We start from the raw sequence: 26,282 nt of genomic DNA on the forward strand, positions 1-26,282 counted from the left end.
TCGTGTAAGAGATTTGTCATTATTAATTTGCATTATTATTATTACTTTTGTTTCAGGACTTCGTACAACAACGCCAACTGTTAGTCCTAGTAATTGCAGTGAACCTGAGTTTAGCCACAATGTTTTTCAACCTCTTGTCCTGATGAGTGCTGTAATTTGATCGTTATGGAAACAAATATATGCACCTTCCAGTGACCTGTGCTACCGTGGCACATATTGGCTTCGGCGGGTTGATGCAACGGAAACAGTCGAACCAGTGCTGGGTCAAAGGTCAAGAAGGAAAATTTGGTTTTCTTGCCAAGAGAAATACCAAGACCATACCCGTTGGATATGAATTTGTTTGATAACCTGCTTTAGCCATGTCGTTTTCGCAAGCAGTTGATGGAACTCGGCGAGACTCCGACTCCCTAATGAACTTTCCTATTCCGTCTCGTACGTCCGCATCCATTTTTCCAATAGGATGTACGAGACCGGGTCACGTGTTACCCAGTGATGTCACGTGTAACCCATGTGATCATCTTCCCTGGCACCATATTTGTCCTAAGGACATATCTCTATCAGTTGTAGTGAGGACGTATCGAGACACTTTGTATAAATGTATTTTGGGAGCAGTTTTCCAAGAGCAACATTTTTGTGGAGTATATAAGTTCTGGGAAGACCTCAAAAAGGAAGATGAAAAACACCAACGGTTTTTGCAATCTTTGTTGGAGCTGGAATTCGTTGACGTTATTCAGAGTTTATACGCATGGTGGATGTTACAGATTCTTGAATGCATGTGTGTGTGTATCTCGTCAGTTTTCATTAACCCGTGTGATCCGGGAGTGACCTTGACCTCTTGGTTAAATCCCACGTTCCATCAGGTGTACGTATGACGAGGAGAAATCCAGAAGCAGTGTTTTGTTTTATCGGGATTATATGTGACCAGATTAACCTGTGTATAAATTCCTTGAGTCCTTTTAACAACTATCTTATATTCATTCTCTCCATTATTTTTGAATGTTTAGGATTTTTGCGACATTTTTGTTGTAGGTAGGATCCAGAAAGTGTCTGCTATACGCACATGGTTCCTTCAGTTGCCATACAATTGGATTTTTGACACGATCTAACAAGTGCATTGTACCTCAAATAAGGACATGTTCATGATTCAGCACGTAACACGTGCAACTCTGATAGCATCATAGAAAATAGAAAGGGAAGTCAAGACCATTGTAACTGTGTTTCGGCGATCAAGGAATATATATGTAAAGCCTTAATGCTTTTGAATACGGTTTAGATCAACTTAATAGTCCACAACGTGAAGAGAATAGCATATACAAGAAGTTGAAATTCTTTAATCAAGAAGTCATATTTTCCTTGTGTTGACCACGGAGGCAGCAATAAAAATCAGTATTTATTAAGTATTTTACTATTTGTTGATCTAGCATGCTGGTCAGATGTAAGATTTACTGGTCACAAGAGAATCGAGTCACCAGTATGTCCATTTTATCAAGGAAAATGGGTTGTGAAACGCGCTATTCCCATATTAAAATAGTTATTGCCCTGGTTACGCGCGTCAAACGATCCAGATCTGGACAGATTTTTATCATAAGAGACATGAAACTATTGTATTATATTGAAACCTCAATTTGGTAACAAAAATACGTATATTTTCACCAACCTGGAATCCTTCTTTGTTGTAATGATTGTACAGAGGTTTATACCTTTGTACTACCCTGGTTGTTTTAACAGAAGGTATATAACCGCGATGTCTTTCAGCAGTTAATACCCCGCAGTCAACAGACTGTAAGGATTGTTCTTATATCAAGTGCACTCGGTTTGCCAGTACGTCTTGTTTATTTATTTCAATTCTAGGTGTTTTTTAATTTTCATTTGTATTTTAATCTTTTTTTTCTTGTTTATTAAACATGGAAATAATTTAGAATATATCAGTATTTTGCTTCCATGAATTTTGAAAAAATTCGTCGAACAACCCTTATTTATTGCTATCAGTGCATTTTCCTAGACTTAAATTAAGTGTTTGAATGCGATGTAAGAGATTGAAGTGTGTTGGTTGATATACCACACGGTACTGATTATTATTATGTAAATCATTACAACTAACCGTTTGATAAACCTTTTAGTAATTTAGTAAAATTATACTACAGTACATCTATTACACACTGTAATGTTCAGATTTAATTATTGTTGTTTATCTGCAGGGAGAGAGCAGTTTTTTTCTTGTCACTTTTTTTTTGCATTTCGTTAAAACATAACATAATGGAAGCAACATGAAAACAAAGGGAAACAACTCATTTAACGGATGGTGCTGTACGGCGTACTACAATACCACAGTTACACACGTAGATGATATAAACTGTTTCGCTGATATTAGGCCGTGCATTTTATATTCATTTTGTTCAATGTTTGCGTCTTCATTTGAGATTTTCCTGCCATTTTATCAAGTTCAGGGGAAGCGGCCAAATATATGACTATAGAGAAGTTAGTTCATCTTCCAAATGACAAAAGATTTTTTTGTGTTTTTTTATAAGTGACCATGTATGCTATTGTAAGCACTGAAGTTATCGTTTGTTGTAGAATTTAATCTACTCGAGGTAATTCTCGTCTACGAACCATCAAATGCATTACAAATAAAAATGCATATCTACTTTCAGGTGTTCATGACAGACATTATAACGTAAAAAAAATAAAATAAAAGTCATTATGAAAATATAAAGCGTGAAATTTGAGAAGCTAGGTCCCAAAAACTTTTACGATAACACAGCGTTATAACACAAGTCACGTGATAACATTCCATAAACCGCTTACAAAGAAGTGAAAATTCAGGACTGCAAACTAATCTTACATTACTGTCATTGTTAAGATGTGCTGGAGTAGACGATATGTAAGCAGACGACTTGATATCACAAGATCATATTAACACAGTTCAATGTGTTAATATTTACAAAGTAAAGCGTTATGTATTAACTAATACAAGAACAGGATCTGGTACTTAAGTTCCAGCGGCACTGTCCTCTAATCAGTTTCCTGTCAGGACCTTGGTTAAACCTGTGCCTGTCAGTTTCAAAATCTTGCCATTGTAAGACTTTTTAAAGCTTTTAATATCAATTTAATTTGGAGATGTGTCATCTTGTTTGCTTTTTTTCGTGCATCATTTTGATAATTCATAACATTTATTCTCCTACAGGGGAAGTACGAAGGATTTCAATCGACATTTGTTTGATACAACCTAATTTCCCTCTATAACTAAATAACTTCCAGTTTTTGAACAGAAATGAAAATATTTTGTAGTGCTGAAACGAAGGGTGGTTTTGTGTAATTCCCTTTGTAATTGTGTACTGAAGATAATATTTTATGATAAGTTAATGTATGTAAATTTTCTTTTTTTCCTAATTTAGGTTTTAATTTTTTATTACTTGAAAGCATTTGAATGGTTTATACACTGACTCCACCCAATAAAATCGCAGAGAGAAAAGCAATTGTCTGATTTGTTTGTCAATGACACGCTCAAAAGGCTCTCGACATCTTGTTTTGTAGATATGAAGTTTGCACATGAAATCAATTTATACATGTAACAGTATAAATTTCATTGAAAAAGGATAAAAAATCAAATTGCAAACTGTATTTCACGCTTGTAGGCATTCTTCCAAAATGCATTTTTGTTTCTATCAAAAATAGATTAAAAATATTCAGATCAAAGCTTGTAGAAACAGTTGGAAAACGTTTGCAAAGAAAAACTCAGCCAATCAGCACCCTGCATTTTGTCTTCAAATAAGTAAATGTAATTTCGGTAAATGAACCGGTAGTCCAGGAGGACATTGTTGGAATTTGTGAGTAAGCTTAGTAACTACGTTGATTCGGGATGCAATTATTCTATGACTTCAATTAATTAATTTGGCAGAAACGTTTATTGTTCTCTATGAACAATATTGTTGAAGCTGAAATATCCAGTCCTTCAATGAATTTTAAAAAGAAATACCAGAAATAGTACACCTTAATACATGGAAACATTTTTGTTCTCTATGGACAATATTTGTAGAAACTGAAATCATATTGCACCACATCAGTTTCATACTATGAAACATTTAGCCCTACTGGTGAAACTTAAAAACATTTTTGTAACATGATAAAAAGTTATGACTGATGTGCGAAGTACGAGGACTGACCATAAATAAGCTTGTATGTCAAATCCTCTAAAATGTTTTAGAAAAATAAATCTAGCAAATGAAACAAAAGATGGAGAATTAACCAGAAAGGACATTTTATAAGCAGTTGTTTATGTCCCAGTGTTTTTCCATCCCACAACATTTGATTAGCTTAGATAAGGATATCAGGTCAATTTATACATGTTGATTACGCCTAACGTCTCTGTCTTCGCCACTATTCATCATTTTATCACAACAAAAAGAAGTGTTGTTTGTGTAAACGAAAAGGTGCGATATCAGTTTTTGTCATGATTTATTTGCTCTAGTTTGCTTGATGTCTTGTTATGGTATCATTTCAAAAGAAATATTCAAAATTCGTTTTTTCACGCTACTATATTAATTTCACATTTTCAATGATCACACTAGGTAACTTTATCAAACGCAGTTGGCGTTCACCAGTGCATGTACTGCCATTTAGTCATTTTGAGGTCAGTATCTCCATTACCGCTGTCCAGTGGCGCTCATACTCCCTTAATGGCGTACTGAATGCGGTTCAATGCTTTAAAGACCTCGCGTCTTAATTGTTTTCACATTTACTTATAACATGAATGTACTAGAAGTACTAAAGCTTAGTTTGCTTTAATTATTCCCCTAAAACGTTAACGACAGTAAAAGTCAAATAAAGGTTTGATAGAAAATTTAACTTCTGATAAGTTTTGTTTAAATGATAGATATGTGAAATGTGTTTAAGTTGAGGGTTAAAAAGCAAATACAAACACGGAACACGCAAATTTGTCAAAAACAATCACATTAATGTAAAGCATATTATGGACAAGACATAAAATCGATATCGGGAGGGGAAAGGAAAACAAGATACAGAGGAGGCAAGTCGACGAACGAACCGGATATCAAATAAGGTGCACAATCGCGTTCTCGATAACATAGGTTGCCATTGCTATATTCCCTGCCAAATTCATTCACATAAATCACACCACACATGTTAAGTAATAATGACCGGTGCATGATGTAGAGTCATCTGTCTATATTATACAGAGGGTTTATTTACAATCGATACTGAAAACGCCGACTGACCGATCCCACATGCTGCTTGTTTGTCTGCTCAGAGAAGACGTATCTGTTGAATGCAAAGTTAACGTTTTTATCAAGAAAAAGTCCGAGACGGTTATGGGACAGGTCTGCCAGATATGTTTGTTGGGATTGACTGCAGAACTACGTAATGTATAGATAAATATCTTTAGACTGTGAACGATGCGGATACTTGTAGAACTTAAGTCTTGTTGCACAACAACATGTCCATTTACTAGACAGGTTACAAGGATTGCATAAAAGCACACAACGTATTAAGCAAACTTTTGCATACTTAAGAGTTATCTGTCCTTGCGGGTAGGTATTTACGTCATCTTCCCCTGAACGTGTGACAATACGTGCCCGCAAGGGAAGATAACGATGCAATAGGCAAATATGGGAAAACTGTTGATAAAAAGGATACATGCATCTCTCAAACCATTGTTTTGTTTTTTCTCTGTCTGAAGTTAACATCTGTCGCGTTCTCTATCATACCATTCAGTTTCAAGAGAAATGATTTGCAACGCTATTTGGAGTTATTATAGCACAGTACATGAGTCAATATATTGCATTATTCATCAAAAGAGAAAAGATCAACTCGATAAAATATTTCACAACATTTATTCAAAATATATACGGTATTGGTTTAAATCCCAATTCGATAAACCTAAATTATATATATATATATATATGATATATAATTTTAAACATGTATATATCATTATAACAGCTGTATTTTTCAATACAAATAATTAACAGTAAATACAACAAAAATATATATTCGCAACCATGCATTACATAATAATTTAGATATACAATGTAAATGTATTTCCTTAATATAGCAATATAGAAAATCAAAACAATACCCAATATATGAATAGTTATTGCACAATACAAACTAAAACGGTGGCGTTAGAGCTTAAGCGCCAGCGAACTATAAAGTACATGTATCATTATTTCAAGTAATTGCAATATTGGAGAGCTGACAACTTTCAAGAAGCGTTCATAAATATTTTGATATTGTAACACAGCAGTAGAGGTTTTAACTGTTACCAAATTTAACTTGACATGGAATCGGTTTGGGCTGATTTTCTACTTTTTGGAAAGCAAATATGAATACAAATGTAAATGATTATCAAAATGCATTTCAAGAAAAAAGAACATTAACTACATGACAATAAGAACAAGTATTCATCGACGAATATTACATACATCAATTATTGCGTTAATTTAACATTATCTGAAAAAACGACTGGGAAATGCTTCTGGATTAGCCTCACAGCTATAGATGAGGAGCAAGTATGATTGAACATCAGCAGATCTAATAAGTCAACAATCAATTACAAGTAGTGACAGAGGATCTACAGTTTAGGTACAGATGATCCTTTTGTATTGGTTCAACAACCAATATTATTAGTCTGATGAAATGGTCCATCCGATATACCGCGAAAAAACATCCAGACTGGTCAAAATATAGCAAAACGTAATCTAGAATCTAGATAGATTAGTATACTTGAAAATGCACGAAAGAAATAATAGCAATTGACGGTCCCTGTATAAATACATTTGTGTTGTAAGTATATATTATTATTGAATATTCCCAATTAAATGATACCATACGGTAAACTCGGGCACAGAGAGATACTGTACAAATTCTCTAAAAAACATTTTGATATACAAACAACAATTTGATAATTTGGAAGATCGCTAAATGACTTCCACATATATAAATTATTTGCTAAACCTTTAAATCACAATTAGAGGTACATGTATACGACTAGATACTATTTTGAATATCAATCACGAAGCTTTAACAATATGGCGATAGTTTATTAAAATTACTGGACTGAAGAATCGGTATCAGTATCGGTGAGACTGGAGAACATCAGAACTGGTCAAAATATAGCAAAACGTAATCTAGAATCTAGATAGATTAGTATACTAGAAAATGCATAAAAGAAATAATAGCAATTGACGGTCCCTGTATAAATACATTTGTGTTGTAAGTATATATTATTATTGAATATTTAAATGATACCATACGGTAAACTCGGGCACAGAGAGATACTGTACAAATTCTCTAAAAAACATTTTGATATACAAACAACAATTTGATAATTTGGAAGATCGCTAAATGACTTCCACATATATAAATTATTTGCTAAACCTTTAAATCACAATTAGAGGTATACGACTAGATACTATTTTGAATATCGATCACGAAGCTTTAACAATATGGCGATAGTTTACTAAAATTACTGGACTGAAGAATCGGCATCAGTATCGGTGAGACTGGAGAACATCAGAACAGCATCACTGTGGAATCTGTCAAACAAAAATGAACTATTATAAATATGTTACATATGGGACGAAGAAGTAATTCCAACCGTATGGACAAAAAAAAATTCGTGGCAATCTGCCCTTTATCAAGACACACAAAACGAACACGATTATATAATATGATACGAACAGTAATATGGGACAATGGAAATAGACAAATATTTAGCAGCGCCATGGATCGCAATTAACCCTTCAGCAAGTGGCAGCCGAAGGCCGCATCTACCATAATGTAGCCATGATGTGCGGCAGAACACTACGATATGAAATATGTTGCATATAAATATAAAAACTAAGAGAGTGGGAAACTCAGAGATACGGAGAAGGGATAAAGATTGAAGGGGAACAACTCCAATATCCAACATACCTATTTTCATGATTCGGTTCCGGCAGTCTAAACGGATCTCCGTCAATATTTATTTCGAGATTCGCGTCAACTGGGTTGTCTTCCTTCACTCTGATGGTGTAACCAGCTGCCTGATAGTGCTGAAGGAATTCCTGCTGTAGCTGTAACAACAGATTCTGTTATACAGTGACAGGTTGTCTGGTATTACGGTAAAAAGCCCTGCTGCAGCGGTAAGAATACGTGTTTTGTAAAATGGTAAGATGTTCAGCTGTGATTCCCCAGCAATTAATCTTTAGATAATCACAAGTGAAATATTTGACACACCGGTAAATGTTTTATCGCAAGCATAAAATTATCATGAGCATAATATCTTAAAAGATGCTCCATCGCCGACAGAGCGTAAACGATATATGTATCACTTGAACAGTAATTGGTGTTCAATCGTGTATATATATGTCTTATTAACACAAAATATAATATGAAATATTTTAATTTACTCTTGGTGCATGCGCAATCAGTACTTTTTTTCTGGACGCAATTAATTTTTTTTAATAATTTTTATCTAATAAAATTAGAAGCTCAAACTTTTCAATGGTTGTAATGGTAAATTAAGTAATTTTTGTAACTGAAGAAAAATACCAATTCGTCTGCTCCTGTTTTTTATAGAGAAAAAATACCGTTTGTCAGCGGTTGAACGTTTTAAATATCAGCAAGTAACATGTCCAAATATCATCAGAGAAAATGATCAAATATTGACCTGAAAAATGTTCCCATATATTCGCAGGAAAAACGTTCATTTTTTACAGGTAAATTGGCAAATCAATCGGAGCTAAACTGTTCCAAACCAATCTCACAAGTTTAAATATAGTGAAATCTTTTACGTAAAGTAATACTTTCAGAAAACCACACTTACCGCTTCCTGCTTACCGCTCATTAGTTTGATAATATGCCAAACAAATTGTAGCGAGGAGCATCCCTTTTTATAGAAAATGAACGTCTGGAACGGTCCTCTGTTTGGCCATATTTGGGATTTTCCTTTTACGTTTTTTAAGGACCAGCACAGCAACATTGTATTGAAAATTTCTCCTTCAAATTTCTCTGCAACGAAACGGTAGCTTCTTGATTTATAACACGTAGGTATTGGTTTATTGACCCCTAGAAGTTAAGAATTAGCAAGAATTTGAATTTGTCTTTTCGCACTTTTAGAGGGTATCATTCATTTGTTTACTTATTCAGTTATTTTTCCGTCTTCGATCATGTCTTTACTTTCCCTAGCCGACACGGAGTGAATTTATTCAGAGACAGTGTGATACCTTACCTTCCTTTTCTGTGTAAGTGATCTTGTCACCTTCAGAAACGTCTGTTTTTGTTCTAGAAGACATAAACATACAACTATTGCCTTTATTTCATGTAACAATCATCAATGTTAAACTTACGAACCAAACGTTGAATTCTTGACACAGGGTTATGTGTTCAGACAATATGTAATCGTTTATTTATATGAAACTCGTTTATAATCATTCACATACACACACGACAAGATATACATAAAACGATAATGCCATCTTGATAGCACGCGAGAATTAATGTGATTCTGATTTGACGTCAATGTTACCTCAGGTCACCATTACATCGAGATGAAGTCAGACGTCAAACGATAGATATCGTTGTAAGGTACATAATTAGTTTTTTTTACGTTTCTGGAAGCTGTTATCCTTGGGACAAAATCACATTGCAAAAAGAACCCCAAAGACGAACCATTATTATTTGTACACATGTGCGGCAACTACACAGGCAAAAGTACAACACATGGAAAAAATGTGTGAACATATTCAAATTGGCATGTGATTTCATGTGAATTTCATTTGTAAATCTCCGCATGACAGTTTCATGTCATTTACATGTGATTATTATGCGATTTACATGGCATTCAATGCACACATGAGAATCGCATGATTTATATATGCATGTGATTTGAAAATATGAGTAAGATAAATATAAATATCACATGAACTATTTTACATGTTAAAATGATGACTGATTTTCAATTTGATTTTCTTTTTCAATATCCTCTAAATTCTGATACTTTTACTCTTGTACAATATTTCATGTCCTTATTGTGTATATTTTGTCGAGTCTGATTGCTCAGATATAATTTCTCGCTGACTTAGATTGAATGTTATAGATTGTAGTGTATGGACATTATGTGAAATTGATTTTTTGATGCAGAGATATATCATGTCGTGACTGGTAACCAAAAAAAAGTTATATATATAAAAGTATGCCTGTCATTTTCGGAATATATTTACAAACATGCAAAGTGATTACATCAAAACTCTATATTAGGAACAAAATCTAGTTTTGTGAACAGATTTATATTCAATCAAGAAATGTATTGTAATTGAATCATAAAATTGATACCAAATATTGCTTTTGTGTAATTAAGTTAGGAAATTATTTTAATACCTATAAAAATTGCCATCAAGAAAAGCTCACGTAACCTCAAAGATCACTATATGTAGGCTTGCCTCCACAGTATTAAAATAATTTATGTTTTACCTTCTAAGTTTAATGTAACATCATCTCAATGTTTGGCTCTGTGAAACAGACAAAAACCGGTCATTAACGATGTAGAACATTTTCTAGGCTAGAATTATCTAGAATCTATCAGGATTTAAATTAATACTAAAAAGATATCTGAAACCATCAAAATATCGGACAGACATTTAGTACAAAAGGACGGATGTAGACTAATTTTTAACTATGCACAATTATGGTGATTTGAACTACATGTACTAAATATTGTGTCGTTTAGGAATAAATTGAAAATCAGTCTCATGAAAATGTAAATTTAGGCAAATACATATCAGTAAAACATTTCAAGTGCAAATCTACATTAGAACTTCATAGGGAAGTGTCCTTATCAATTAAAGATAAATATCTGGTGGTCAAATGATCATGGCTTCAAAGTCAACTATGCACAGAACAGATTCTAATAAATGAAAACAAGTGTATTCCAGGAACAAGAATTATACTCGTTGATTTTATTTCAACCAATAAAGTTAGGTTTTGTTTTTAAAACAAAATTTGAATCTGAGCAACAAACAATGTATTCTTTTTATTTTCTAAGCTATTGAAAAGTGTCGGTATATCTTGGCGTATGTACTATCCGGAATATGTGTAAGGTGTGTTGAGGCCACAGAGGGGACACATAAACTATTTTATATCAGTTAAACACCTTTTAATTAGAAGCACAATGCCTTTATTTAGTCTACAGTACAACCGTGAACATTTGATTAACTGCAATGGTGATCAGGAGATGCAGTCAGTGAGCTAATACTAAGTTCCTCCTCGAGACCTTTTTATAAAACAGACGACCATTGTAACGTGCTGTATTAAAATTGTCTCCTCGACTTTGGCTAAACTATCCAATCCTGCGAAATGCATTCTCGGCAAGACTATTGCAACTTATTATAACATACCGTGTGTCGATGGTGATCTCCGCAATAAAATGTCGAAATCCAGTAAACAGCATCACTATGGGAACCCCTTAAACAGTATATCAATAAACATGTGTCAGCAATGTGTTACGGCAATGTTTACAAAATGCAATACCTGTACAGATATATAATCATCCTGAAGCCCTGTCTATTAGGTCATCACGATCAAACGAAAAAACAATGGTCATATGAAATCAGAGAATGTCCCGTTGTATTCATCTGGACATGGAATTAAATAGTTAGTCGTTATTCCTAGATACTTTTCTGGCAGCATTTGTTGTTCTATTTAACATATGTGATATGATTAAAGCTAAGGCTTTTGCTATATCCATTCTTTCTAATGTACAATCTTGTCTAGGTTAGGACCCTGTTCGATAAAAAGTCCATGAAAATAATAATTGCTGTTCCTGCCTTGAGGAATGGGCCTATTGGTTTTTCCTTTGTCATAATCTATTTCACCGGATTGGACGTCTTGCTCGGTCGTCGGTAATATGTTTCATTAAGGTAGAAGTTCTATAAGTTGTCCTAGCTGTTAGTACGTTGGTAATAATCACACAAATCTAGCCGATTTCACGAGCCAAAAAACACCGACTCGACTTAAATTTTGTTCATTATGTAACTTTTAGTAAATTAGCTTGAGAAGTTTGTTTCAAGAAATCGGAGTCTATACTTACAAAGTAACCTTAACATGCCCATCCATCTAAGCTGATCTCGATTGTTCATCATATCGGCAATGAAACCGATACTAACGCCTACCATGCTGTATCGTAACAGTTTCCCTCCACTGTATACTCCACTGACTCCCATGGGACGTTTATTACCTGCAAGAACACCCAAGCATACCTGTATAACTCAGTAGATTCTTTAAAATTATCTCTATGGTAAATGACTTTCATCTATTTTCAATGACAACAATTTTTCCGTTACCTTCAACATTCATGTTAATAATCATATCGATATTGTAGAATTCCCCATTTTGACCCCTACCACAAGGACTTCGGGAATACGAAAACGCTATTTGTGCCATTTGGATAGTCATTATTTAATTACAAACACCGATTCTTTATGAAAGCATAGAAAAAATGGAACAATTCATACAGCAAACCCCTCACTTCTGTGTTAAAGTTTGAGAGCTATTTGTTGCATTTTTTAGATACAATCTTTAGTCTGTAGTTTTTAACGAGATTCACATATTTTTCCTGTACCACCAAATGTGGAAAACATTTATATACGAAATGGCCAGAAACGTACACCATCCCAATCCCAAAACATTCCCATAGAAACAGACACTAACCACAATGGTTTTGGTACCTTTGATAATACACAGGGTAGCCGAGACGACATCCACGCAGCCAAAACAGCAGTGGGTCATCACGTTAGCTGTACCTTTTAATGCAGAAAACAATGTTTAAAAATAATCTGGTAAAGATGTTCTAAAGGAACATAATATTGGTCACAGTGTGATATTTGTACATTTTTTCTGTATTGTTTTCATCTTTTGTGAGATCGAATTGTTCGTTATGTTAATAAGTACTCCCCAGTTATACCGCCCAGATGGAACGGATTTCCTCACAATACAAAACAAATAATATTCGTTGAAATTGTTAATTAACAGGTAACAAAGAGGATAAAATTCATGTTTCAGTTGTTTCTTTAAAATATACGATATTTATGTGTTAAACTTACTAATGAACCGAAGCGGCAAGATAGTGGTCACGATCGATTGTGATTGGAAACTAGGCTTTTTATTGTAAACCCCGTTGTACTGCTATCCCCGTTATACCGCCAAATTCGGCATCACTGGAGAAAAGGTGGTGGTATAATGAGGGACTACTGTACACTGTATTTATTTCCATCAACTTTTATGATGAATCGATGTAGGTTTTGATAACAATAGCGGTAGGGATGTGACCGACTGGGATGGCTGCTGTTGTACATGTTTTGGAGACCATACCGGAAGGGATGTGACCGACTGGGATGGCTGGTGTTGTTCATGTTTTGATAACAATACCGGTAGGGATTTTACCGACTGGGATGGCTGCTGTTGTACATGTTTTGGGGACCATACCGGTAGGGATGTGACCGTGGGATGTGACCGACTGGGATGGCTGCTGTTTTATATGTTTTGGGGACCATACCGGTTGGGATGTGACCGACTGGGATGGCTGCTGTTGTACATGTTTTGATAACAATACCGGTAGGGATGTGACCGACTGGGATGGCTGCTGTTTTATATGTTTTGATAACCATACCGGTTGGGATGTTACCGACTGGGATGGCTGCTGTTGTACATGTTTTGGGGACCATACCGGAAGGAATGTGACCGACTGGGATGGCTGATGGTGTACATGTTTTGATAACAATACCGGTAGGGATGTGACCGACTGGGATGGCTGCTGTTGTACATGTTTTGATAACAATACCGGTAGGATGTTGCCGACTGGGATGACTGCTGTTGTACATGTGTTGATAACCATACCGGTAGGGATGTGACCGACTGGGATGGCTGCTGTAGGAACTTTGCATTTAGGTTCATTAAAGTCGAGGTCTGCAGCTACCATAGTTCTCCTAAGTAGGACATTCGTAACTTCCGACAGAGTACCATCCCCTCCACAAACGATAATGCTATTTAACACAAAAAATGGTCACGAAAATATTAATCAGTAAGCAATAATTATAAATAAAGATAACGACAACTTACGTGAAAAAAGAACAGGTATCTAAACTTACATATCAATATAACATGAAATAATGTATTTAGGATAGAAACAGATGTTTCCTTTTGTTCAGCGTTCTCCAACTAGTAGACGGTTCGAATTTCTTACATGTTACATTAAATGTTGTCCAATCACAAATGAGATCCGAGCTGAATGAAGCATTAAACACATGACAAATTCAGAAGTAGTCAACGAAACATAGACATATCTTTCTGGTGCATCGAAAGAGGAACACATCTAAATTTTATCGTAATTGGAGTAGTATGAATACATTTTACCCATCAATGTTAGTGAGGTCCTGGGATTCCATAACTTCTGTACACATATTCTGTCTTTCTGATACTGAAAAGTTGTGGGAAAGCCAAACATTAAAATCATAAAGCAAAGTAGTTACCATCCGTTTAAAAATCACTGTAGAAATGGGTGGACATGTTTTAACAATGAATATTGTCACCAAATAACGTTATGTTTTAGTTAAAACGCACGCTTAACATTTATTTTTAAAGCTAGTGTAAATGTCGTTTATTTAAGGTAATGTGACAAAACAATACATATCAATTCTCCGAAATATTTTGAAAGAAATTAAACTCATTACTACTCATTACTAATCATTACTATCAAACTGAGAGAACTTACCGACCACATCACATGTGATTCCAGCTAGATCAAACAATGGTTTAACAATGTCGTCAAAAGTCTTCCTTCCGTTGCCTTTCCCGCCGATGGGGTTAATAAACACCAGAAAACGTCTCGGTTTGGAGCATGGTACTATAAAATATGATGACAAAATATTCACATTACCATCAAGTATTTCGAATTTTGCTTGTCTATCCCATGACCTGATAATAAACGTACTACAAAAGCGCATAATTTAAAGGAGGGGCATGATCTTCATTGTTTCGTGGAATATTTACTATTCGTGTTGGGTGTTAGAATTTACAAGTCTGACAGCCGCCCCCATTGCATGACCGTTGAAGGCGTATAAAATTGGGAAGTTTGTCTTTTTCCTTTTCCCTGAGAGTCTTTGACACTGCCTCACTTTTGGTTTTGAGTTGAAATCTCACCTCTGTGAGAAAGGTTTCTGCCCCTTTTGCCGATACAGTTTCAGCTCCTGCTTAATTAGCGCCCAGTAGAAAGGGGGTGGTGCCCGTTGTCAGTATAATGTGACCGGGTAGGGTGAGGACGTTGCGCCTATTCAACCAACCAGCTAATCGTTGAACTTATACAAAAATGACTTGTGGCATGATGGTAAATAGATAACCACGTATCACTAGATCGAGAAATTGAAGTTCTTTAGAATTTAGAATTTAGGTTCGTCATTCAAACTGAGTATCGGAAATATTTTCTTTAAAGGGACAATTCACTCATGCTAATTCTTTTACATAACCAAGAAGCAAAATACGGCATAAATGTATTGTTCTACATTTCTTATGAAACATATAACATAAAATATTGACAAATTCCACGTCATTGTTTAGTATTTTAATTAATATCGTTGAAATATCAAATCGTTGATCAATACGCTTAAGCAGGTACAAATGGACGCTGTACCCATACCCGAGGCAAAGTCAAGCATGTTAAACAAATAAACTACATAACCACTGAGAAGGTGATAAAATGATTTTTAGGCAAGACAATTCACCTAATAAGGTAAACACACTACTGTCAGAGCGATTTGAGCAGTTCTAGACAAAAGTTGCATTACTCTACGAGCAAGGGACAGGGTTCGGCATACAAGAAGTTCGACCACAATGTATAATGGCGGACAGCGAACGAGTTTAAACATCTACACACATTATATTATATGTTTGTATATTTTATATCAAAATACTGATAATCTCTCTCTCTCTCTCTCTCTCTCTCTCTCTCTCTCTCTCTCTCTCTCTCTAATAAAGTTTATCTGCATTTAACTTAGGTCATCCATTTGCTTGTATACGTTAAAAAATAACTGGAACGGGCTTAACTTATATGTTTTTTTATCTTGTGCCCAATCATTTATGTATTGTAAAAATTGCAAATAAAATGTTTAAATCAAATCTACACACATGTCACAACCATGTGCTTTCCAGGCATATCACAGTATAACCGACTGATCTAATTTCCATTAGAACGGGGTTTTTTCCGATATATGTACAAATTTTAATATTCTTTTAGACTGAATTGTCCCTTTAACTACCTATCAACTAGTTTATTTATGTATGAACATATTTCCACGGTGGTGAAATGTATGAATGTAATAATTGTACTGTTCCTACATTGTAATGTAGTAGAGCAACTGGTATATATATATATATATATATATATATATATATATATATATATATATATATATATGTACGATGTCCAAAACATACGTTTGCCAACAATTGTATAGAAATTGTAAATAGAGTTCATTATGTGAATTTATAAAACGTTAGTACACCAGCCATGATCTTTTCTTTTTAATTTCAACATTTGGAAATCATAACAATAATCTTTCTTAAATAATTAAATAATTTCTATTGGTTAAAGATGCTCCACCGCTGACAAATGGTATATTTTCACTATCAAAAACAGGAGCAGGCGATTTAGTATTTTTCTTCAGTAACAAAAGTTACTTACTTTACACCATTACCACCTTTGAAAAGTTTGAGCTTATAATTTTACTTCAAGTTAAAATTACAAAAAATAATTAATTGCATCCCGAAAAAATTCCGTGACACTATATCCTATATGGAATGAAGCACTAATTGAGCATGCACCAAAGGCAAAATGAATTATTTTATTATAGTTTTTGTGTTAATTAGACATATATACATACGATTGAACACCAATTATTGTTCAAATGATGAATATCATTTATGCTCTGTCGGCGGTGGAGCATCTTTAACAATATCAATAAGGAATCGGTTAGCATGGATTAATTGTTCAAAAATCGCATTGCAGTATATGTACTAACCGTGTGTAAATGTGTCTCGCACATGCTCCAGAAACGGTCTGATGACCGTAGTCTCACCACAGAGTAGGAGAGTCTCCTTTGACAGTGAAAAGCCTGAATGTTTTATATAGTGTATTACAACAGACTGGTCCTGATCACTCTTGTCGGTACCCTGGTCGGTTATGGCTATTAGGTCCACAAACGCCACACACACTGTAAAATAATAAGGTGTAACCGTAAATAACCATATAGATGAGTATATGGTCTGATTAAGTACTGTATAGTACTTAAAGGAATTAAATATCGCTATCATGAAAGTCGCGTCGAGTAAATTTACGCGAATGATAAAGGAAGATTGATAAGTAGCTGTACACCTTGTTAATGTTAGAATTTGACAATAGAGCGTCACATTTCTCCTCGCCAATTAGTATCAAATCAGAGATCGCGATTTTTTCTATGTGAAATTAAACAACAGTATAGAGTATTACGGGCACCAAAATTCTCCATTTGACTGTCAATTTACAAAACGCATATATACTATAAGATATAGATGTAAACTATCTCTTGTATTTTGTCGATTCTTGATTGTTTGAATTCATAAGGTGTATTCATCAAATATGAACTCATCTTCAAAGGTACAAGACAGTGTCTTGTTTCTGTATCTTGGCGTGAAGAAAAGGGTAGTCAGTCCAAACTGACCCCTTAATAAATGTTACCAAATACGTATGAATAGTCCACAAAGTGTAGACGATCTAGAAGTTTTATTTCAGGTAGGATGAGTTATGGAAAAAGCAGGATTCTTGAGAGCATCAAGTGGAAGAGAGTGTGGCCGTGAGTCTTAACATACCACCAAAGAAAAGAGAATAGAAACGGCCAATTGGAAATACATGGAGGATATCGTCACTCTAAATTCCAATAGAAATGCGCCGCCTAAGGGTTTTAGAAGCATTGGACCTTTATCTAACTTAAGCGTGAGGGTAAATTAGAATGTTCTATCTGGTCTCAAAAGCACGATCACACAATAAAATTACAGACAAGGTAAACATTCGATGTTCCCAATTCCATTCTGTCTACTATTAACTCGCGATGAAATAGTTTAGGAGTATGAACCGTCTTTCTGTTGTGCGAGTAGAATTATCTTCAACACAAAATGAAAAATAAACTCTTTGGGAACCTTGACACCCACAAGCCACTTGACCATTGCCTTATTTACAGTATAATATCCCTAACAGTTTAGTTATTCTAATGGAACACATCATCACATCTACAATCATGTCCATTGCCGATAAAGCAATATCTGCTAAGGCTTACATTTAGGGCTCTGGAAAGCATATGACCATGCCATTACAAACTTACCGAGTTTGTGGAAGATAGTACAAACAACTTCATACCGGGCAGCCGACTTAATTTTGGGATCTTTAATAATGTAAGTCACATATACTGTTTGTCCAGGAGATCCATGGGTACGGCATTCGTGGTGCATCCAACACAAGGATAAAGAAATTGTATTCAGTGCACTCGGTGGCGGTCGTCACAGAAACAGAGATGTGCACATTGACGAGTGTTCAATCCGGAATCCCGCATGGATCTGCTATCTGTCTTCCTCGGAATCAAGTTTTTTTTCCTATTCTGCATCAAATATTTGTATTTAAGCCTTAACTTAATAGTATCAGCCCTCCGATCGTTTGCTGATGACACTTTTCTCATCATTACATCAGAAAATATTGGAACGACCCTCAAGATCTAGATCTAGAAAAGACGGAACGCAGGGGATCCCCAGACCTACGGAAAAATAAAGTTACGCACAAACAAATGCAACATTTTGATGGCAACCAAAAGGAAAATCGTCACTAACGATATACCACATCAATAGCAAATCGCTGCCATAAGTTCCACTATTAGAGTACCATGGAGTGATCATTTGAAAGTATATAAAGCGGTACATGATACACATCAATAAGACTACTGGCAAATGAAACACGACTCTTGGGACTGTACATATGGTTTCTCAATTTTCTTCCACCAAGATGATGTAAAGTTATATGGTCTGTACAATACAACTTTAACGCCTGCACAGTCTGGAACCTAGTACATACATATATTTCAGTTATCACCAATTTGAAGGAGGATATTTCAGTTACATGTGCATATGTCAGGCAGATACAAACGCAGTAGATGCAGGTACATATTTTCTTTTTCTGTCGTATAAAAGTTGACTCTTTGAGCGTTACGCTCTGCTGAATGTGGCTGACAAAGGCAAAAACTGTAGATAGGTGTATTTTACATCGGTGATGTTTTGGGAGGATCGCATGTTTTCTAGATCTCCTAGTCCTCAGATCGCTTTGTACAAGGTACGTAGTGCAGTGATGAAACTGTTGGCTTTATCAGTGTTTTGTACGCTCTGGACCTCACTGATGTCTTACATCCCTCATGATGTGAGGGAGAATCTAGAGTTTTGTTTGCCTTTAAAGCAACCAAACCATGTTAATATGTGTGCTCCACTGTGGTGACAGTCATTTCCAAGTACTGGATATACATGTACTTCATCTAGAGCATAGCTGATGTTTCTTGGCCTTCTTGGAGATATTGATGATGGACACACCTAACCAATCACATGGGATGGTACAATATACTAGCGCTGATGCAGGACTTCTAGTAGACGAATGTCAATGAGGATCGATCGGGACAACATGTATGTAGGTGGCATCATAATATGTCGTTTGGTGCTGAGGGCCTGTGAATACTGATGTTTTGATGAAGTACAAGAACTCCATTTCTATAGTGAACTCTCGCAAACATGGATGCGGACTGAAGCCCTGCTCTGGTATCATTGATATTGAAGTCTTGAATTGTCCTTGTGTATACCAATTTGGAACTGTAAATTGGTCATTCAGTACTTTTCCTTTATTATATTAAATAAAGTGATAAAAATTTTTGAGTCAGTATACAGTGTATCATCCTCGATATTCCAGGGGTTCCGATTACTTACGATCTCTACACCCCTGGACTATCTCATAGTAAAACTGGAGACAACAGAATAGAACAGGTAATTTAGTCATTTGATGTACATCAAAAGAACCGTATAACGGAACCCCTGGAGTATCGAGGATGACAGTGTATATGTATCAGTAGGAATTACATGATACTATTCATTTTTATGGGATAAACAAATAATGTATATGTATTATACATACATGTTCAATGCATACTCTAGAATTAATTAACACGTACACGAATAAAGAAAATTTGTCACTCTCATTATATCATGATCAACTCCTGGACTCTGCCATAGCAAAACTGAAGAATCTTTATGCGACAACAGATTTGACAGATATATAGTGTTTATGTGTACATGTAGATATACGTGATGAGTGTGTGTACATGTACGTGTAGTCTATACAGTACTGTATGTACATACAAAGATTGTGTGTGAAAGATTTATAGAATAAAATATGTTCGATTCTATAAACCCTCACCTCTTTCGGGTCTCCTCGCGAATGTAATACACGTGTCCTCAACAACCACTTTCAGTTGTGATTGGTCTGTTCCATCTTTTAACATGTAGGAAGTCATTTTCCATATGGCAACAATAACAAATTTGCAAATGTCATTTAGACGCTTGTAAAATGTTACAGAGTCCCTTCAAATAAAGCATCACACAGATGCAGATTACAAAGTGAAAGTATGCTTAAGCTTCAGGAACTACTTAGTGTCGTTGGTATTTAATCAATTACTACAGACACAAAATCAGGTGATTATATTATCTTAGCAGATCTAGATCTTCTGCGCTTCGGAAGGTTGGTTCTTTTGATTATACTGTTAAATCTGTTTTACAAGTACAATGATGATGTGCAAAACGTGTTATGATAATTTAGCTGACAGGTTCCGACCAAGTGTTGTTATTTTTCGAGTTGATCCGAAATCCAAGATAGCCGTCACAGCCGCCATCTTGAAAACACGTTTCTAAATTCTTTTTACATTCTACCAGTGCGATGGAGCTGAAATTTGCATGCAATGATCCTGACATGGTTACGACCAGGTGTAGTTATTTTTTGGGTTGATCCAAAATCCAAGATGTCCGCCAAAGCCGCCATCATGAAAACACATTTTGAACTTCTTCACAAGTTCTACCGGTGCAATTTGGCTGAAACTTGCCCGAAATGATCCTGATATGATCTTGACAAAGTGTTGTTACATCTCTGGTTGATACCCATTCAAAGATGGCTACTGTGATACCATATCATATTAATTTCCTATATGACTATTACCAAGTTAGTCAGATGACCGTTAAGTCCCTAAGGCCTGTTGTTTGAAAGAGGGGTTATTGACAAACAAAAAAAATGCAATAAGAAATACATGTTACTTTCACTAAGTGTGATTGTTTCTTTTCAATAGCTTCTTGATAATGCACAATTAATTAAGCCTTTTTTCATCAATTTTCCTTGAAAAATTCAATTATGAATAATAATGAAATGTGTATCAAAATAAACAAAATATAACTATCCAGTTAATTTTTTTCTTTTTCAAATTGATATCATGACTATGTCATTGACAAAGTTTAACTAAAAATTGTAATTATGAAAATGCATGTGTTGCCATTTGTTTCTTTTTAGCCATTTCCAGATGGTGGGCAATTCAAATTACCTTTCATCCGTGGTCCTTCTGTCCGTCCATCCTTCTGTCGGTTAAAAATTATTATTACCGCTATTTCTCAGAAAGTACGGAAAGGATCTGCCTCAAATTTCATGTTCAGGTTTCCCCAGGTGTCTAGTTGTGCATATGTCGACAGGCCGCCATCTTGGATTTTGATAGTTGAAATTTGTTACCACTTTTTCTCAGAAAGTTCTGAATCAATATTTTTCAAATTGTATATGTCGGTTCTCCTAGGGCTCTAGTTTCGGACAGATCAGTAAACGAGATAGCTGACAGGCCGCCGTCTTGGATTTTGATAAATGAGATTTGTTACCTCTATTTCTCAGAAAGTCCTGAAGGGATCTGTCTCAAATTCATATGCAGGTTATCCTAGGACCTTAGTTGTGTATATTTATCTATTATGGCCTGGTTGAGAGGGCACTTTTGCCTCACAGTATTGTCGAGGGATGGAATAGAGTCCGAGCTTAAGGTGAGGGCACTATCCCATGACGAGACAATACTATGAGGCAATAGTGCACTCTCAACCAGGCCATAATGGATTAAGTACATCACCCTCACATGAGACCCGTTTTCATGTCATCGTAACAGAAGCATGTCAAGCGACACCTAGGAACGCTATCTTCATTTCCACACCATGCTGTTGCATTAAAAGTACAACATATGAATTGTCACAGAAATCTGTGTTTCTATAAAAGGGTATTAAGCTTCATGAAGATTAAAAGTAGATCTGTACACAGCAGCCTGTCCGCCATCTTGACGTCTTGATTGAAGTGCAACGTTCTAATGATGTCAGGTAATGGTGACATCACAATACATTCATGTTCAATTTTGTGCCATTTCAATAGTGCCCACTTGCCCAGGCACTATTGCAAATAGTACCCATGTGTGTAGCCAATCAGAATCCAGTATTCTGTCAAGTGATTTACTAATGCATTTTAAAACTGATCGGTGAACAAGATGGCCAACAGGCCGCCATCTTGAATTTTGATAAATGAAGTTGATTTCGTTTATTTATTTTATGTGCAGGTTCCCCTAGGGGTCTAGGTGTGCATATTACATTTTCGGAATGATCAGTCAACAAGATGCCCAACAGGTAGCCATCTTGGATTTTGATAATTAAAGTTTGGTAAGTACTGATATATATCTCAGAAAGTACTGAAAATATCTTTCTCGAATTTCATATGTAATAAAAGTTTGAAAAGCAGAGAAAAGATCTCTCTTTCCATTGTAAGACATAGCTCATTCTTTGTTGGGCGCCAAGGGATCTCTTGTTGTTAATTATCATAATTAGCATATTAAGTTCTTCCTTCATGTTTTCACACAATAACCTAATATATTTCTTATTTAAATATATAGGGGATGCAGTATATGCTCATGTCTGAAGTTCTGTTTTCAGTGAACTGTGGACAGTCTGTCTGATGTTGAGGATGATGGAAGTTGAGTGTGATGGGAATGTATTCACCTGTAAAGTAGAGGAGGACGCTGTGGTGTTTATACCCAAAACCTTGAAACCAGATGGCTCTAGTGTTGACATAGTAGACAATACTTGTATGTTTACCTATACAGCTTTTCAATATACTATAGTACTTAATTATAAGTATGTCATTTTGATCACTAGAGTTATACTAGGTGTTGAATAGTATAACTAGGTGTGACTAACTTAAATTCATCCACTCCCTTAAGTTGTATTTGAACTCTTCTCTTATAAAGGCAGGAACAGTTCATTATCAATGTTCAGGGATGTTTTTTTCTCTCACAAAGCAATTATGCTTTAACTTACGTGCATATTTACTCTCACCAATGTAAAAGAAGTGATCTGTCATCCTTTACTGCATACTTCTAACCTCTCACGAAGGAAAGGTGTGGCCAATAAATGTCTTGTTACCACAGTTGACTCCACAATAACCTCCTTTCATGGCCAATCAGGATTACTTGACCATGAATGGGACTGAATCCCCAATTCATGGCCAATCAGGATTATTACATGACCATGAAAGGGGCTGGACATGTGTGCAGTCGGCCATGGTAACAAATGTTGTAAGAGAGGGGAGATAATCATTACTCACCTTGTTCCTCACCTGGTTCTAATGATTAAATTAATCAATAGACCAACTAACCAATGCTGACAAGATTTTAAAAATACAATACAATAAGGAAATAACATTTATTTAAATGTACATAAAAAAGCTTCATTAATTATTATTTCAATTAATTCAAGTATTATATGATAACGACTCCGTATTGTCAGGAAGTTTTAACTCTTCAGGAGCCTTTATATCTATATGCATTTTATCATTGACAATTAAAAGCACTTATGGAATTAATTTTATATAAAATATACTTACATTAAAGTTTCCGACAATTTCTTTTTTCATTTACTTATTTTTCTTGCAATCCCTGAACAGAGCTTGATAATAATCCAATTGTTTCATACTATCCCCAAAAAACATTTTGATGCAGCATTTCCCAGAATCAAAGTTTTTATCTCTACACATAGCAAAAATCCTTGTGCTCCTTACGATGGATAATGACAAACTGATGTATTAACATTGAGCAAAGAACCCCTAATACTGAAAAGTACTCACAAGCATAATAGGTACAGGTAAATCATACAGAGAACAATGGGAGAGTGGGGGTATAGGGATGGAAAGGTGTGTATTTTTTCAATCAACCTGTCTTTTTGTTCGAGGTTAAGAAGCATGCAGTAAGTCAGTTATTGCATGATTTCTCGTCACTGGGGACTTATTACTCCCGAGCGAATCCCTTATTATTCGAAAGCCATGCAATAACCTTTACATGTAGGCCAGAGATTGAATGCTAGTAAGATATGTCTACCATGTTTCAAACAACTTAGCTAAAAGACCTATAGGTGAAATGGTGGTGTTAAAATGTGGGACAGCTTAATAACTATTCTGCCAACACGGCCATTTATATGAATATATGTTTATAATTTACAGGCTTAAAGTACATTGTTAACTAACACAGCTATTTCATATTGCTATGAAGAATGAATAAAACTTGAATCAAAGTTTCATTCAAAAGGTTTTGAATCATACAATGAGGTAGGTTTTAATGAGTGTTTTGCCCATATGTGTAGGAATACTCTTAAACATCACATCTACTTTGGTAGACAGCTGCATACTAGCCATCAGACACTAATACATTGTATACTAGATTATCTCCCCTGAGTTTCCCAACTGTTTAGAAATAGTCCTTTGAAACATCACACACATATACTGGCCTCCAGACACTTATATACTAGATTATCTTCCCCGAGTTTACAACTGCTAAGAAATTATCCTTTAAAACATCATATATATATACTTTGGTAGATGTACTGGCCATCAAACACTAATATACTAGATTGTCTCCCCCTAGTTTGTATTAACATCTGTCTAGAAAAAATCCTTTAAAACATCACACACATTTACTTTGGTAGACATACTGGCCACCAGACACTATTATACTAGATTATCTCCCCCTAGTTTGTATTTACATCTGTCTAGAAATAAACCATTAAAACATCACACACATGTACTTTGGTAGACATACTGGCCACCAGACACTAGTATACTAGATTATCTCCCCCTAGTTTGTATTTACATCTGTCTAGAAATAAACCATTAAAACATCACACACATGTACTTTGGTAGACATACTGGCCACCAGACACTAGTATACTAAATTATCTCCCCCTAGTTTCCCACCTGTTTAGAAATATTACTTTAAAACATCACACACATGTACTTTGGTAGACATACTGGCCACCAGACACTAGTATACTAGATTATCTCCCCCTAGTTTCCCACCTGTACTTTGGTAGACTACATACATGTACTTAGGTAGACGTACTGGCCACCAGACACTAATATACTAGATTATCTCCCCCTAGTTTGTATTTACATCTGTCTAGAAATAATCCTTTAAAACAACACACCTGTACTTTGGTAGACATACTGGCCTCCAGACACTAATATACTAGATTATCCCCGAGTTTACAACTGCTAAGAAATTATCCTTTAAAACATCATATATATATACTTTGGTAGATGTACTAGCCATCAAACACTAATATACTAGATTGTCTCCCTAGTTTGTATTAACATCTGTCTAGAAAAAATCCTTAAAACATCACACACATTTACTTTGGTAGACATACTGGCCACCAGACACTTTTATACTAGATTATCTCCACCTAGTTTGTATTTACATCTGTCTAGAAATAAACCATTAAAACATCACACACATGTTCTTTGGTAGACATACTGGCCACCAGACACTTATATACTAGATTATCTCCCCCTAGTTTGTATTTACATCTGTCTAGAAATAAACCATTAAAACATCACACACATGTACTTTGGTAGACATACTGGCCACCAGACACTAGTATACTAAATTATCTCCCCCTAGTTTCCCACCTGTTTAGAAATATTACTTTAAAACATCACACACATGTACTTTGGTAGACATACTGGCCACCAGACACTAGTATACTAGATTATCTCCCCCTAGTTTCCCACCTGTACTTTGGTAGACTACATACATGTACTTAGGTAGACGTACTGGCCACCAGACACTAAT

The 26,282-nt window shown here is 35.3% G+C and overlaps 2 protein-coding genes and 1 pseudogene across 3 annotated transcripts in view; 2 read left to right on the forward strand and 1 right to left on the reverse strand.

Annotated features, from left to right (window-relative positions):
- LOC138315189 (junctophilin-1-like) overlaps positions 1 to 3,476 on the forward strand; it is a 58,660-nt gene extending 55,184 nt beyond the window's left edge. Inside the window, exon 5 of the mRNA XM_069256004.1 lies at positions 57 to 3,476. Coding sequence (XP_069112105.1) covers positions 57 to 143 — 87 coding nt within the window. The 3' untranslated portion in view covers positions 144 to 3,476. The remainder of the gene's footprint in view (positions 1 to 56) is intronic.
- A 2,366-nt stretch (positions 3,477 to 5,842) lies between these two features.
- Positions 5,843 to 20,650, reverse strand: LOC138315190 (ceramide kinase-like). Of its 2 annotated transcripts, XM_069256005.1 has the most exons (13): positions 20,522 to 20,634; positions 18,402 to 18,827; positions 17,067 to 17,258; positions 14,765 to 14,896; positions 14,407 to 14,470; positions 13,891 to 14,036; positions 12,723 to 12,797; positions 12,086 to 12,232; positions 11,394 to 11,460; positions 9,230 to 9,282; positions 8,825 to 9,009; positions 7,933 to 8,072; positions 5,843 to 7,553 (listed from the first exon to the last, which is right to left on the reverse strand). In XM_069256005.1, the coding sequence occupies exons 2-13, from the start codon at positions 18,526 to 18,528 to the stop codon at positions 7,484 to 7,486; spliced, it is 1,398 nt and encodes a 465-aa protein (XP_069112106.1). In that variant the 5' UTR covers positions 18,529 to 18,827; positions 20,522 to 20,634; the 3' UTR covers positions 5,843 to 7,483. The 2 variants fall into 2 exon arrangements, with proteins under 2 accessions (XP_069112106.1, XP_069112107.1); XM_069256006.1 differs by lacking the exon at positions 18,402 to 18,827 and having other exon boundaries at positions 20,522 to 20,650.
- A 61-nt stretch (positions 20,651 to 20,711) lies between these two features.
- LOC138315191 (ceramide kinase-like) overlaps positions 20,712 to 26,282 on the forward strand; it is a 34,177-nt pseudogene continuing 28,606 nt past the window's right edge.

The sequence above is a fragment of the Argopecten irradians genome, chromosome 2 (assembly GCF_041381155.1).
Source record: "Argopecten irradians isolate NY chromosome 2, Ai_NY, whole genome shotgun sequence".
In the NCBI taxonomy this organism is placed as follows: Eukaryota; Metazoa; Mollusca; class Bivalvia; order Pectinida; family Pectinidae; genus Argopecten; species Argopecten irradians.